The 15,479-nt window shown below is 40.3% G+C and overlaps 1 protein-coding gene across 1 annotated transcript in view; it reads left to right on the top strand.

Annotated features, from left to right (window-relative positions):
• The window catches only part of LOC308668597 (prosaposin-like), a gene marked incomplete at its 5' end in the record, with an annotated part of 48,515 nt that extends 34,588 nt beyond the window's left edge, over positions 1–13,927 (top strand). The window contains 9 exons of the mRNA XM_081328607.1: positions 524–676; positions 860–919; positions 6,169–6,282; positions 7,743–7,838; positions 8,799–8,982; positions 10,304–10,509; positions 11,028–11,108; positions 11,633–11,734; positions 13,110–13,927. Of these exons, the coding sequence (XP_081184733.1) occupies positions 524–676; positions 860–919; positions 6,169–6,282; positions 7,743–7,838; positions 8,799–8,982; positions 10,304–10,509; positions 11,028–11,108; positions 11,633–11,734; positions 13,110–13,145 (1,032 nt within the window). The 3' untranslated portion in view covers positions 13,146–13,927. The remainder of the gene's footprint in view (positions 1–523; positions 677–859; positions 920–6,168; positions 6,283–7,742; positions 7,839–8,798; positions 8,983–10,303; positions 10,510–11,027; positions 11,109–11,632; positions 11,735–13,109) is intronic.
• Positions 13,928–15,479: the final 1,552 nt, after the last annotated feature.

The raw sequence follows: 15,479 nt of genomic DNA on the forward strand, positions 1-15,479 counted from the left end.
TATCCTACAAGGTTCCATCCAAAAAAGGTGCCGGAACTCCGTTCTGAGCGTTCTATGAGAAAAAAAGCCCTGGGGGGGGGGCTTTCCATTCTACCTTAAGAGGCTTGGGATACCTGAACCAATCTTCATTTGACTTCTAAGGGCTGGCTCCTTCAGATAAAGTTCTCTGAGACTCTTGGCAGATGAAATGGGCAATTCCTATGGCAGCTGAGAAGTTGGGAAAGTATCAGATTAGAAATTATCCATGTCTACTTTATTTGTTTCTTGTGGGAGCTTCAGCAGCCCACGTAGTTGGATGGGAGGCATTATTTTGGGATCGCCAAATGCCTGTGAGGGGTGTAGCTAGCACTCAAGGTGGATATTATTCCTACTGTCTGGTAAAATTATTCATCCCAACTCAACTGTGTTTCTGGAGGTGTTAATGTATTAGCCCCTTTCCGCAGAAACCTCCTTTTATGAGATAAGCTCTGGCCACACAAATTAGTAGGTATGTTAATCCTGTGTTCTCCTCTGTTATCTTTAGTTCTGGCAGAGTAATGTAGATCCCTGTCATGAATGCAAGATGGTGGCTGTAGAAATACACGAAATCTTGAAGAACAGCCCCTTCCTTATCCAGACTTTGGAGGGTTATGCCAAGCAGAAGTGTGAAGATTTGGGGACCCACATGGCAGATGAGGTAATTCAGTTAGCATTTCCCTTAACAGGGGAAACATACCTTGGTAACGATGGATGAGGAGCATCTCAATGAGGAGCCAGAACGGAATTAACTGAGCTGCTCACAAATAATTTATTGATTATTATCTCATGGGTTAATCTTCGAGTATTATTCAAGCTGGTCTTTTTTTGTTAATTTCTATAGTGCAAGAAATATGTCCCTGCATACGTACATGCTTTTGTGCAATTCCTCATGTCTCTCTTGGTAAGTTGATTGCATCTTCGTGTCTTTTGCGAGCAAGAATGCATGGTTAAGGTCCAATTTATTGTGGATAATAATTTTATCCTAGATTACAATTAAAAATATAAAAATGAATGCAAACAAAAGAAAAAGAAAAAAACACAAGTGCTAAAAAGAAAAAAAGAAAAAATATAGTAAAGAAAAAAGAAACACCTGAAGAAATTACTTCCCCCTTCATCACAAATAATATCAAGAACTTTAGTAACTTATACCCTTCTCTTAAAATAGAACAAATGAACTCTTGTTCCATATCCCATCTCTTATCTATAAACAAATTCTTAAGGTCCAGTTTGTGATAGTAAATTTTTGTAATTTTTCAAATGCTACATTCTAGACACAAGACTCTTTTAAAATTCAGCTGGACTAAAACTCTTAGATACCTAAACAGTTGCAACACACTTGTAATGAGCTGGGGAAATCTTTTAAATGGCATAGAACTCAATGGGCAAAAATCTTAATTGAATATCTATGTAAATATGCTTTTTCAACCTTTGCTACACACGTAACAGGGACGCAGTGGCTCAGTGGGCTAGGATGCTGAGCTTGTCGATCAGAAGGTCGGCAGTTTGGCGGGTCGAATCCCAAGTGCCGCGTAACAGAGTGAGTGCCTGTTACTTGTCCCAGCTTCTGCCCACCTAGCAGTTCGAAAGCACGTAAAAATGCAAGTAGAAAAATAGGGACCACTACAGTGGGAAGAACAGCGTTCCGTGCACCTTTGGTGTCTAGTCATGCCGGCCACATGACCACGGAGACGTCCTCGGACAAGCGCTGGCTCTTTGGCTTTGAAACGGAGATGAGCACTGGCCCCTAGAGTTGGAAACGACTAGCATGCATGTGCGGGGGAACCTTTACCTTTACCTTTTTACACACGTAACAAAGAAGACTAACAGTTTAGAATGTGTTGTCCTGCAAACAAATCCCTACCAGTGCAGAAGATTCCAAGACTATAGACTTACTTAAATAAAAATAAATAGAAAACAATTTCATTGCACATAAAATCCTTGCCCTTTGATCAATAAGCGTAGCCCAGGGAAACTGCATGGAAATGGCACTTAAGTATGGGTGAATTCAGTGGTGGGATTCAAACATTTGAACAACTGGTTCTATTACGTGATACAGGCCTGGGGCTTCTCCAGGCCTCCAATAGCTAGAATGGACTTCCGGAAGTGGTATCCATGCAGTTCCGGTGGGCTGTTCTAGGCCTGGGAGGCCTCTGAGGCCTAGACTGGACTTCCAGAAGCCAGATAAATTTAGCTACCGGTTCTCCTGAACCGGTGCAAACTGGCTGAATCCCACCACTGGATGAATTTCAGAGCCCCATACATTTGATTATAATTAGTAAAATGTATTAAGAGTATATAATCTAACATCCTGCCTAGCTCTTACAATCACTGTGTTCAAGACACGATCACCCATCTTAAGATGTATAATTTGTGTGGTCACTGCTCATTGGTAATGTTTGAATAACCTACTTCCAATTATCCTGGATTTTGCCATTTCCTTTTCTCACTGGCAGGATTTAAGTAAACCACAGGGAGAACAGGAACACGACACCAAAATTAAACCCAATAGGAAGCGAACAGCTTCTAAAAAAAAAAACCTAAAGAAGAAAATCGATCCATCCAGACTGAACACAGTAGGGAATAAACAGCTTCCATAAAAAAAACAACACTATATATGAACCTAAAGAGGAAGACTGATGGAAACATGTCACTTTTAGAAAAAAACAATAACTCAGAGCAAAGCCCTTACTATCTACCCTAGTTCATTCCAGTGAAGTTCTTCGGGAACTGAACAATCGCTTTCATAGCCTCCCCCTGGAAGAAAGACACCTGTAAAAGAGCAGTCATCAATAGTTTCTAAAAAAGAGGCAAAACCCAGCATTCCTATGACAGAAAGTAAAGTATCCCCGATTTCCCTCGTTAAAAAAAGGCGACTAGTGGTGATAGGAGATTCAATTCTTAGGGGAACAGAAACTTTAGTCTGCATACCAGATCGTCAAATTAGGCAGACATGTTATCTGGACAATCACTTGTCTATAATGGTATAGGTCTCTTGCTTGAGCAGGGAGTTGGACTAGAACAGTGGTCCTCAACTGTGGGAACTTTAAGACTTGTGGACTTCAACTCCCAGAATTTCTCAACCTGGTTGAGGAATTCTGGAAGTTGAAGTCCATCAGTCTTAAAGTTGCCAAGGTTGAGGACCCCTGGACTAGAAGACCTCCAAAATCCTTCTTGCTCTACTCTGATTGATTGAACTTTTTAACCTAAATGACACAACCAAGATTTCTACCTATTTTTGAGTGCTACAAAAGGAAAACCAATGCAAGAACCATTGATGTTAAAATACAGAGATCAGGAGGTTTAAGGAACTGGTTGCTGAGCAATAGAATGTATGGTATTTGAAAAATAAGGCCCAGCAAAGCTGTGGTTAAGTGAGCAATCATGTGGGATTACTTTACGAATATCACAATGTTCAGTTTTGTGTCTTCCTTATCACGTTTAACTATCTAGAAAAGTGGCATTAAGACTTCTCTCTACGATCCTGAAGTCTTTATCACCGCGCTTCTAGTAGTTCGCGTTATAAATAACGAGAACATCATTAAAAATGACTGAAGATTTATTTTGATAGGTTGTTTAATCACAGCAATGTAATCTTTAAATCAGGGGTCTTCAAAACTCGGCCCTTTTATGACTCATGGACTTCAACTCCCAGAATTCCTCAGCCAGCCATTCTGGCTGAGGAATCCTGGGAGTTGAAGTCCATGAGTCATAAAAGGGCCGAATTTGAAGACCCCTGCTTTAAATGAATGACAAGATAAGCTGGTTTGAGGTGGGGGATAAGTAGGCCAGATTTGGTTCAGTGAACTGTTATTCTGAAGCAGTTGCATAAGAGGGCTAGTCAAAGAGGTCTAATTTCTGAGTCAAAAGGCAAGGCATTGTCCATTTCATCACCCCACTTGCAACAAATGATGGCATTGTGATTAAATCTCATTTCAAAGGTGGTGGAGGCATACCACAGTCTATTTTACCTGTAGACCACCAGGGTGATGTCCTGAAGCAAATGCTCAGAAAGTAGAAGACCAGATTAGGGATCATTTTGGTCAGCAGATGCAACCCCCTCCTCCTGAAGGACAACCACTGCTATGCCTCACACTGCCTCATGCTTGGCTGGGCTCAGCTTCATTGTGATCAAACCCTACACCATTATGATGCCAATGTGATCCTTCACAGTAGATGAAGGCAATTTGTATCTAAGAGAGGATTCTAACACATTCTTTTAATTTTACGTTCTGGTGGTAGAACATTAAAAGAATCTGAGAGAATAATCTGATGGAGTAAGGAAGACACCTAGCTAATATATGGCGTTTTTGTTCAGTCAGTAGAATTTAAGTTATGAATATTTGTCTTATTGTCTTTTCTTTTCTTTTCTCCTCACCCCTATTTGTTTGACCACAGGATATGGTATGTATGCTTTTCCATTTCAAACTTTTTCATGTTGAACATTTTTGTGTTAAGCAATGGCAAACAATATTGTCTGACTGAAAAGAGCTTGGGGTTTGGAGGGAAATAGAAAGTACAGTACAGGGACGCAGTGGCTCAGTGGGTTAGGACGCTGAGCTTGTCGATCAGAAGGTCGGCAGTTTGGCGGGTCGAATCCCGAGTGCCGCATAACAGAGTGAGCGCCTGTTACTTGTCCCAGCTTCTGCCAACCTAGCAGTTCGAAAGCACGTAAAAATGCAAGTAGAAAAATAGGGACCACTACGGTGGGAAGGTAACAGCGTTCCGTGCGCCTTTGGCGTCTAGTCATGCTGGCCACATGACCACAGAGACATCCTCGGACAAGCGCTGGCTCTTCGGCTTTGAAACAGAGATGAGCACCGGCCCCTAGAGTTGTAAACGACTAGCACGCATGTGCGGGGGAACCTTTACCTTTACCTAGAAAGTACAATAGACAAAACTTCTTTGCAGTTCCCAAAACAAAGGTAAAAAAGGAAGCCTTCACAAGCTTTGTATGTGAACAGTCTGAACGTTGGAGCAGTTTACTGGAAAAAAAATAGAAGACCCAAAGTTATTTAAAAAGAAATAGGTTTATATTCTCATGACACCAGAGTTAACCTACTGAATGGTGAGCTTACCTTTCCTAGAATCAGAGATTCTGGATTCTCTTACCTCCCAGGTACTTAACAGCTCCAAAAAGCTTTGCACGGTTTAATTTTTATTGTTTTAAGAAAAACTGACCACAGGCCAACGTCTTCCTATCAGTGCAATTTCATCAGGCAGGGAAAAACTACTAATAGGTGTGGTCATGTGACATATGTGGATGAAGCCAGGAACTTCAGATCTTTCCTCTTATTTTTCCTCCCTTCAGCAAGTTCTAGAGTTTTAAAATTTTTACTTTGTACAACTTACTGAAGCCAATCACCTAAACCCTATAAAATTTAGCTAACCTTGATTAGGATTGCTAATTATGACTTCAACCTGTTTAGTTAATTTGGAATTCAGTTCCTTGTACAAGCCCACATGGTGATCCCCACGTAACATGAATCAAGTCTGCGTTTTTCTAATATCACAGGATCATAGACTGTACGATCACAAGAGAGCCTGGAAATCATCTTATATCACTGCCTTCCCAGTGTAGGAATCCAGTAATATTGCTAACTTAACAAATGGTCATCCAGCATTTGTTTAAACACCTCCAGTGAAGGTTTATGCTATATTTTTTGTAGTCTTCAATGAAATGACAGGAATTTTTTGTTAGAAGAAACAATGACAATCTCGGGTCTGTAGGCTGTGATAATAGGGGGCTTGGCGTTGCAAAATCTTGTCTCAGTTTCAGATAGAATTCATGCCACTTTAAGGAGACTATTCCCTATCAGGGGTAGGCAGCCTTGGCTCTTTTATGACTCATGGACTTCAACTCCCAGAATTCCTGAGCTAGCATATCCACGAGTCATAAAAGAGCCAAGGTTGCCTACCCCTGCCTTACATCAAAGGAGCAACATGTGGGACCTTTGCAACTTTCTATCTCTTTAAGGGATGCATGTAACAATGCATATGTGCTAACTTCATACTGTCATGTCTTAACGTCTTGAGTATCACAACCAAGTACCAAAAATAGCAAACGAAAAATCCCGATATGGTTAGTATGCAATGCTATGGCCTTTCTAAAAATGAAACATTAGCTTCTAATGGAACATTTTACTCTTCTAGCCACCAATGGGAATTTGCGGTAAAGCTGGATTCTGTGACACTACAAAATCAGAGCCTTTTTATCCTTTGAAGACAATGGACTACCTTTCCGACCTGTATGGAGCAGTAGTTAAGGTATGTAAACATATATACATACACATATAAAGGCACGGACTGCAGAAGGACAGAAGCTAATAACATTGTCCAAGCAAGCCATTGGAGAATGGCTGAGATTTGCTCAGAACCAAAACAAGTAGAATGTGAAATGTATCCTTGGGTAAAATTGAGAAGGCATTTCATGGGGAACAAAATTAACCTTATTAGTAAGAGCATAAATCAGGGGTCATCAACCTGAAAAAGGAAAAGAGCCACTGGGAACCGGTTCCATCACACATAAAAAAAAGTGGGAGCCGCGTGCGTGCGTCCATGCACGTGCATGCGCATGCGCAAAAAATGTTTTGCGCATGCGCAAAATGTTTTTTCTTGCGCATGTGTGGACGCGCGCAGTTGCCATTTTTTAATGTATGATGGAACCGGTTGCGCGACGGCGACGGCCCGTTTGCAGAGCTACCGCCTTCGGAGGAAGGCGGTAGCTCTGCAAACGGGCTGCGGCAGCTTTCCCAACAAGCGGCGCCACTGCCCATTCCGAGAGGTGCGCGCGCACGTCTCGGAAGGGGCAGTGGCGCTGCTTGTTGGGAAAGCTGCGGCGGCCCGTTTGCAGAGCTGCCGCCTTCGGCAGCCTGCAAACGGGCCGCCGCAGCTTTCCCAAAGAGCGGCGCCACTGCCTGTTCGGGCGGAGGTGCGCGTGCACCTCTGCCCATTCGGAGAGGTGCGCGTGCACCTCTCCAAACGGGCGGTGCCACTCTCCATTTGGAGAGGTGCGCGCACACCACTGCCCGTTCGAAGACGTGCGCGCGCACCGGGTGGCTGGGAGCCGCAGGAGACGGCTCAAAGAGCCGCATGCGGCTCCGGAGCTGCGGGTTGCCGACCCATGACATAGATAGAAGAAGAAACAGCTAAGAGGTTCAATAGAAAATCAGGAAAAAGGAAAATCTCTGAGACCTAAGGTGAAGAGCTGAAAAATGCAGATGATCACTAAATGGCAGGGAAAAAAATACAGAAACTGACTCTTTGTTTCCATCTGGGGGTTGTCCAGATTTGTGCAGCCCATATATGGTAGGTAGCATCGTCTTAACAATGGCTTCCATAAAAGATATCTTTAGCCATTAATCACTTCCACTGATGCTGCCCCTAAGCAGGTGACAAATGGAAAGAGTCTAGAAAATTTAAGAATCATAATGTAACCACCATTTAAGGATCATTAGCAAAGGAGAATTAATTGTAATTCAAACAATGAAATTTTCTCAAATTATTGTAGTTGAGAAGAAAACTTGTCTAAAGTCTGGCCAATGAAAATTTAGTATGAGAGCAATGCTTCCTGGTTATATCTTTTTTACTTTTGCTTAACCCTAAAAATATGATTTTATTACATTTGTGTTGTTTAATTCTCTCTCTCTCTCTCTCTCTCTCTCTCTCTCTCTCTCTCTCTCTCTCTCTCTCTCTCTCTCTCTCTCTCTCAAAACTTCATTATGTAGACAATTTCAGATGCAGATAAGCCTCATTTGCTTTGTGATATCTGCAAAAAAGTCGTACAAGTGGCAGAGAACTTGGTGGAGAACAATAACACAGAAGTAAGAAACAGTGAATTAGTGTGTTATTATGTTGCGGGAAATGGTGATAGAGGAGAATTTCTTGAAGGGATCTTCTATACACTGAATTAATTTTCAAAGTCTTCATCTCTGAAATTATGAAAAGAAATTATGAAGACGAAAGCATAGACTTTCTTGACTTCGAGCAACGAAATCAAAATTTGATTTTTGTTTCTATGAGGCTTTCCATTTAGTCCAATCATAATGTGGATTCAGGCTGGCTGGATGCAAATTATTTCAGATTTAGGGAAGATGCAGAACATTTGAAGAGATAACCAGAGAGAACTTAAAAAAATACTCTCATATTTCTCATTCCTGCATCTGTCACCTTTCCCTTTGCTATTCAAGAATGACTAAAATGGTCTTCGCCTGTGAACATTATTTCAGCAAATTAATTTCACTTCTTTCATTTCTGCTGTTACTGGGACAAAGAAGTACAAAGAATCCTTGACTTATGACCATAATTGAGCTCAGAAATATAATGGTAGGTCATGCTGATCATTAAGCAAGTCATCATGTGCCTGACTCAATTTTACAATATTTTTGTAGTGGTCATTAAGTGAATCACCATAATCTTATTTTATTTTATTTTCATTTAAGAAAAAGTATATGGCTGTCCACTCATTCTGTGACTCGTTACAATGTTTTTTTGCCAGAAACACGAAGTAAATACCAGTTTCCAGGAAAAAAAACACAACATTTTGACTACAGATATTGCAAATGGCCATAAATGCGGGCCAGTTGCCAAGTAACCAAAATGTGATTGCATGACCATAGGGGAGTGACCATTGGAACTTTGAATCCAAGTTGTAAGCACCCTTTTTTGGGTCTGTTGTAAGCTGAGGACTACATGTAATGGCTCTCTTCTCCCTCATTTGCACTCTCTGCAGATTAGATGCTTGATTTCCTTTTAATCTATTTTTTTATCTTTCTATGTTTCAGGAGCAAATAGTCCATCAGATGATGAATTTTTGTTACATGTTACCTCATGAAGTCGTTCCTCAGTGCAGGGACTTTGTGAATTCTTATGGAATGGCAGTTCTCGTTATGCTGTTGGATGCTACTAAGCCTGAATCCGTGTGCATCATGCTCAATTTTTGCCCAAAAGATGTATCTTTAAGCACCAGTAGGTTTTTGTTTGTTCTACATCATCTGCCTTCAGGATGGGAATGAAATTCATTTTATTGGTTTTAACTTTGTATTTATAGCAGATATCCTGTAGCGCATATCTAACTTTCATAAAATCCAATCTCAGAAAGGTTGGTTCATGTTCATACATGGACAGGAGTTTATGAGGAAACACCTACCGGCATCTGTAGATGTTTTTTTTCCATTCGGTCATGTCCGATTCCCTGGATAAATGCAGTTTTTTTGGCAAGGTTTTTCAGAAGTGGTTTGCCATTGCCTGCTTCTTAGGGCTGAGAGAAAGTGATTGGCCCAAGGTCACCCAGCTGGCTTTATGCCTAAGCTGGGACTTGAAATGGTCTCCTGCATTCTAGCCTGATGCCTTAACTGGCTCTCTCAGTAGATTAAGAAGCTGAAAAAACAACAACCTGGAAGTAGGCATTTCATTATTGTTGCCAAACATGCAGACATACGCACAAAGTCTCCAAGAATCAAAGTTGACTTGAAAGCAATTTCATCTTTCTGATGGACTTTTCACGCCAAACAGACTCTCAGAGAAGCATTTGAGGATTGATAATCAATCATTATCCGCAAACTCAATCCTCCTAACCATTCAGATCTCTCGATCTGAAGGGGATATCCCATTTATGAATCACTTTTTCCTGAATGCTTGGCTGCTGCCTATTAATTAATTGTCTTTAAACCAAGGATGAGCAACTCAGGAGTTCCATGTGCCCCCCCCCTGCCCTCTCCCCCACTTCATTTTCTGCTCATAAGCAGTTCTAGATTGTGCTTCTGAAATTGGGTGGCAAAATGACCCAATTCCTGGGAAACAGATTTTTGTCCATTTTTAAAAGCAAAATATAGGTTTCTGACTTTTAGAGGGGAATATTTAGTGAGTTAGGTAGGGATGGGGGAACTTGCCTTCCAGAAATCCTTTGCTTCAGTTCCCAAATTAAAACCATAAAAATGGGCCAAAGAAATAAAAGTTGTCCCTTTTGGTGATCGTGATATTAAACTATAGCCTTGTGCCTTTAAAATGTGCTTAATCCTGTTCTAAAGATCAGATACAGACTTCAAACTAGACGATGCTTTTAGGCTTTGTATATTGCTCATACCTTTAAATTTGCTTTCTTGCAACTGCTTCTAATTTTGGTTCGTTTACTGGCTTTTGTGTTTCATTTAGAGCTCATTCTGTACTGCATTAGGAATGTCTCGGAAATGACTTAAAAATAATTTAATTGTTCTACACACATATGTATGAGAAGTAGCATTAAGTCAAGCTGTGCACTCTAATGTTGGTTTATTTGTTTGATGTTTAGAGAAAATAGCTCTTGAGAAAATAGCTCCTGAAAAGAAAGTAGCTCTCGAGAAAGTATCAGAAGACAAGGATAGTCAAATATGTCGCATGTGTGTAGTTCTTGTTAATTATATTGATGATGAACTGGAGAAGAACGAAACACAAGCCCACATTGGATCTTTCCTTGCTAAAGGATGCCAACTACTCCCCGAAGCTTTGGTATATCCAGTAAGTAGTACCGTAGACGAATTTCTAAGGAGTTAAGATGCTATGGAAGAGTAAAAAAAAGAAACGGGAAAATCCAATTGTTTATCACTCTCCCCATCCTGTTACGATGGGTAGAAAAAAAGGAGTTATGAGTTATAACCTTCCTGAAGAGTTGCAGACCACTTTCCAAGTGGTTGGAACATTCACATTAGTTGGGCAGAACTTGAACCACTTTTGAGAAGTTGAAAGGAATGTTTTGAGGTTCCAGATCAACAAGATTTTGGGCAACCAGTGAAATTCTTTGGGAGTTGAAGGCACTATTTCTAGACCAACTCTCTCCTTTCTATAGTCCTTCAGTTGGGCTGGACATCAACATATTGGGGATAATCTAGAATATACCAGGATGAAGCAGGTTGCTCTAGTTACCATGATTTAGATTAATTCATTTAATTGGTATGATAAAAGGTTCAGTTGGTTTTGAAGCTAGAGGACCCCACCAGGCACCTGCCTTGGTCTGACTTCCTTCTGCTTTATTACAGTGTGATCAACTGGTGGTCCAATATGAACCAGCTGCTGTCCGTCTGGTGATACAAATCCTGCAACCATCCTTTGTATGTGTGGTAAGTCATGTTGTAAAATTGATTTATATTCAATGGGTGAGCGGTTTAAACCCTGCTCTTGCAAAACCTTAAGTGCCATTGAACTCTTCATTTCACAGTACTTAACTCTCTGTAACTTGCCAGTCCTTGAAGAACAATAAATTCTGGAGGCCACCTGATTAAAAAATGAATGTGGGCGGCTAAATCAAACAAAGAAAACAATAACAAAGAAAGCCTCAGGCTTCCAAATACTACTCTCCCTCCACAATATACAAACTGAAGGTGAAGCGGAAGGAGAGGAAGCAGGAAAGGGGGTTTGGCGGGGAGATAGTAGTGGCTATGCCCACCCCTCTGCAAATGCTCCCTTTTAAGAAAGCATAAAGGACAAGGGGGGGGGGTCAGATGGCCTTGTGAAACCCATCCAGACAGCCTTCATGCAGAGCAAAATATTCCTTCTTTTTATGGGAGGGGGAGAAGAATGGATTTAAAATAGTTCTATAAAGCTCTTTCTAAGAAAGTAATATTTTACCCTTTTTGACACACAGAAAATAGGAATTTGTCCTGAATCCCATCTTGTGGGAATGGAGGCCTGTTCTCGGGGCCCTACCTTCTGGTGCAAGAATCTTGAGACTGCGGAGCAGTGCCAGGTAATCAAGCGATTCGGGGGATGGGGGGGGGAAAGTGAGGAGGAGGAGAGGGTTAAGTCTTTAGTGCAAAATATTGAGGAAGGAAGGAAGGAAGGAAGGAAGGAAGGAAGGAAGGAAGGAAGGAAGGAAGGAAGGAAGGAAGGAAGGAAGGAAGGAAGGAAATGGATTTCATTTTAAAAACAATCCATTTTCAAAACAAGTAGAAAGAAGGCAATCATATTAAGTGAGAGGAAATATGGATTTTTACTCTTGTTCCTTATAAACTAATGCTTTCCTTTCTTTAGCCAAACACTGCTGCAAAGAGAAAAAGCAACAAATAACTCAATGTCATATACAAATCAAAACCCAAGGAAGGAATAAAAGAAAAACTTGGAGAATAAGATCATAAGCATATATATTTTTTTTAAAAAAAGCAGAATTCATTTACAGAAAGAGCTTCTGGACTAATAATATCCTCTTAAACTCACTGTCACTTTCTTGACACACAATCTTATGGAGCCACCAATAAGGTGCCAAGCACGGGATCACTCGATGAAACACAGAACTTTTCTATTTGTTCAAAATAGCTTTCCTACTTCTTTCATTAGAAGAGGTCAGATGGCCAACACATTTTTACGCAATGCAAGTGAACCAGTTCCCTTGTTTGAAAAGTAATCTTATTTTATATTCATATACTGTACATATCAAAAAGATGGGAGGGGAAAGCATTATATTCACAATTTCAGGTCTGTCAGAGTTGCCTGAAGCAACTTCTCTGATAGGAAAGGCTTAGAGCTGGATGACGTCTCACTGAAATCTGAATAATTAGTCTCACTCATCCCACTTCAAAGCAAATCTCACTAGTAAACAAGTAGTCCTTGACTTACAACCATGATTTCTGTTCCTAAGTGAGTTTGGCTCCATTTTACCACCTTCCTTGCCATAGTTGTTAAGTGAATCACTGCAGTTGTTAGTAACATGGTTGTTAAGCAAATCTGACTTCCCCATTCACTTTGCTTGTCAGAAGGTCGCAAAAGGGGATCACCTGACCCTTGGACACTGCCACCGACATAAATACATGCCGGTGGCTAAGCGTCCGAATTTTGAGGCCATGGGGATGTGGCAGTGGTCGTCATTGTGAAAAACGATCCCAAGTCACTTTTTCCAGTGCTGTTGTAACTTCAAATGGTCACTAAACAAACTATTGTAAGTCGAGGACTACCTGTAGTTTACTCCAAGAACCTTCTGTTTTTATTGAAAATGGATTAAAAACTGAGACAAGTTGACAGATGCCTCTTGAGGTTCAAATGTTGGCTGCGTCTCCAGATTCTCAACTTTTTCTTATGGTCAGTTGTGATATGAACTGAAAATAGATGTTCTCTCCTTTTTTCTGTAGGCCGTTGAATACTGCAAACGCCACATATGGAACTAGAGGAGGCGGTCCAGCAGTGGAAGAACATTGGCTGTGATGTTCGCTGAATTACATCTGGAAACTTGATTTGGGTGGGAAAAAAAATGTGAAAAATCTGAATCTTGGCAAAAGCCCATCTTCCTTTCCCACCTTAAGCTCCCGGCATCAAAGGAGGCCACTGTTTCCTTTGCTGATCGAGTTTTTGAATCACTTTTTTGAGTTATGGTGAGAAAGGAATGTAATTGAGAAGAAGCGGGTGGAAGGATTAAGAATTTCTTGGGATTGTGTTCATAATGGCAATAACCAATTTTAGGAAGATAAAACAATTATATACAGTAGTCAAAATAACCGGAACAGGTCATTTACCCTGAGATGTTCAAGTAAATAGGAATATTGAATTTTGAAGATTTCCTAAGTGGGGAGATGCTTTAGGATGTTGCTGATCAAAGCAGTTTAAAAGCAACGACAGCTGCAAAGATAGTGGATGTGAAAAGGTGTTGCACCAATGGAGCATTTATTCTTCACATAGGACATAAATGTGTTCTTAAAAAATGTCAAGGAACAATTTTGCTACTTTTTCTCAAGAAGCTCTGAATTAAAGCAATGTGAATGCTAACCCTTATAGCTATTCTTGAAATGTAGAGTAAAGCAGTGGGGCTTTCTCTTCAAGGCTTATGCACATTGTATCAGCTGAAAAAAAAAGATAAATATCGATCTATTTGATATTGACTATCTAACTGGCAATAGTACCTTTACAAACCCTGTATTTTCTGATTGGATGCTAAATAAAACCTTGATCCTTGAACCAATGCATATGTTGGATTAACTTCTTGTGAGATGGGCGGCTGTATAAAATTTGATAAAACTTTCATCTTGGAAAACCAAGCTGCTGAATAGACTAATAGATTTGCATTTTATACAAATAAAATTCTTTTTCAATTAAAACTTGTAGGGGGAAAAAACCCAGAGAAATGAGACTTGCCCACATCCCAGAGAAGTCAAAATGAACAGAAATTTAGACTGCGGATACAAAGCTTTCCAGCCTGATATTCCTATCAATATTGTTCACACCCTAGTCCAGGGGTCTTCAAACTTGGCCCTTTTATGACTTGTGGACTTCAACTCCCAGAATTCCTCAGAGTTGAGGTCCACAAGTCATAAAAGGACCAAGTTTGAAGACCCCTGAACTAGTCCTTTTCTGATAGCATACAGCTGAATGTGATCCAAGCTAGTTCAGAAGGTACAGGTGAGAATTAGGATGACCATCAAAGTTTGTTATGATGAAGACCAATATAGGAATATGAAAAACAAGAATAAATATATTCCCTTTTCTTGTATGCCAACCTTTCTCAGATCAGAATAATTCAGTGTATTGGGTTCTGTTAATTAAAGCTGCAATTCTTATCCACTTTCCTGGAATAAGTGCAACATCTGATTCTTTTATAATATGATGGGATGCTAATTAGTGAATCCAGGAAGCAAAGCTTTCACTTAGAATTCTGCAGATTTCAGAAACAAACTGTTCAGGAAGCATCATCCAAGCCTTTCCCTAATTAATGGATACATGCTTTGTCTCAATCTTATGCAACACACAATTAAAGAGAAGTTCTGAAGCAATTGGCTTTGATTACAGTTTGTAACATTGGCATGTAAAATTGGTAAGGGGGGGTGCAAAGCATTTGAAAGAGGGACTTTGTATGACATGGATCCATGAATAAAGCTTCTCTCCTTGAGTCATTAAAACAATTGTGCCTTTTGCAAAGCTTGTTTGATTGTTTCAAAATGTGTCTGATACCAGGTTCCTCTAGAACAGGGTTTCCCAAGCTTGGCACATGGACCTCAATTCTCAGAACTCCCACTCCCCATTGTGAGTAGAATCCATCGCCTACCGAATCCTAGCTTCTGAATCAGTGGCCCTCATGACAGTGGCGCTGTGCCTGACAATTGGGGAGCATTGAGATCTGCTCCACCTCTATGTGGTTGAATGTAACCTGCACTGTTCCACAACTCCTCTTTCAAATGGCTCAACAAATGATCTTTCAAAGTTGTAGAGATGCCATATTTTTGGTATGCACTGAAACATCTATTATCTATCAACTCTCTCTCTCATCTATTATTGCTCTATCTATCTATCTATCTATCTATCTATCTATCTATCTATCTATCTATCTATCTATCTATCTATCTATCATTATATCTATATACTGTATCTTGCTTTAATAGAAAGTAGGTTTGCCTTTTCATGTTACGCTGAAGTGAAAATAATCATTTCCCACCAGAAAAGCCCAGAAGATCTCTCTGAATCAAAAACAGTATTGGGCACAAACAATAGCAACAGAATGTAAATTTCTTGGT

This window comes from Vipera berus, assembly GCF_964194415.1.
Source record: "Vipera berus genome assembly, chromosome: 5".
Taxonomy (NCBI): domain Eukaryota; kingdom Metazoa; phylum Chordata; class Lepidosauria; order Squamata; family Viperidae; genus Vipera; species Vipera berus.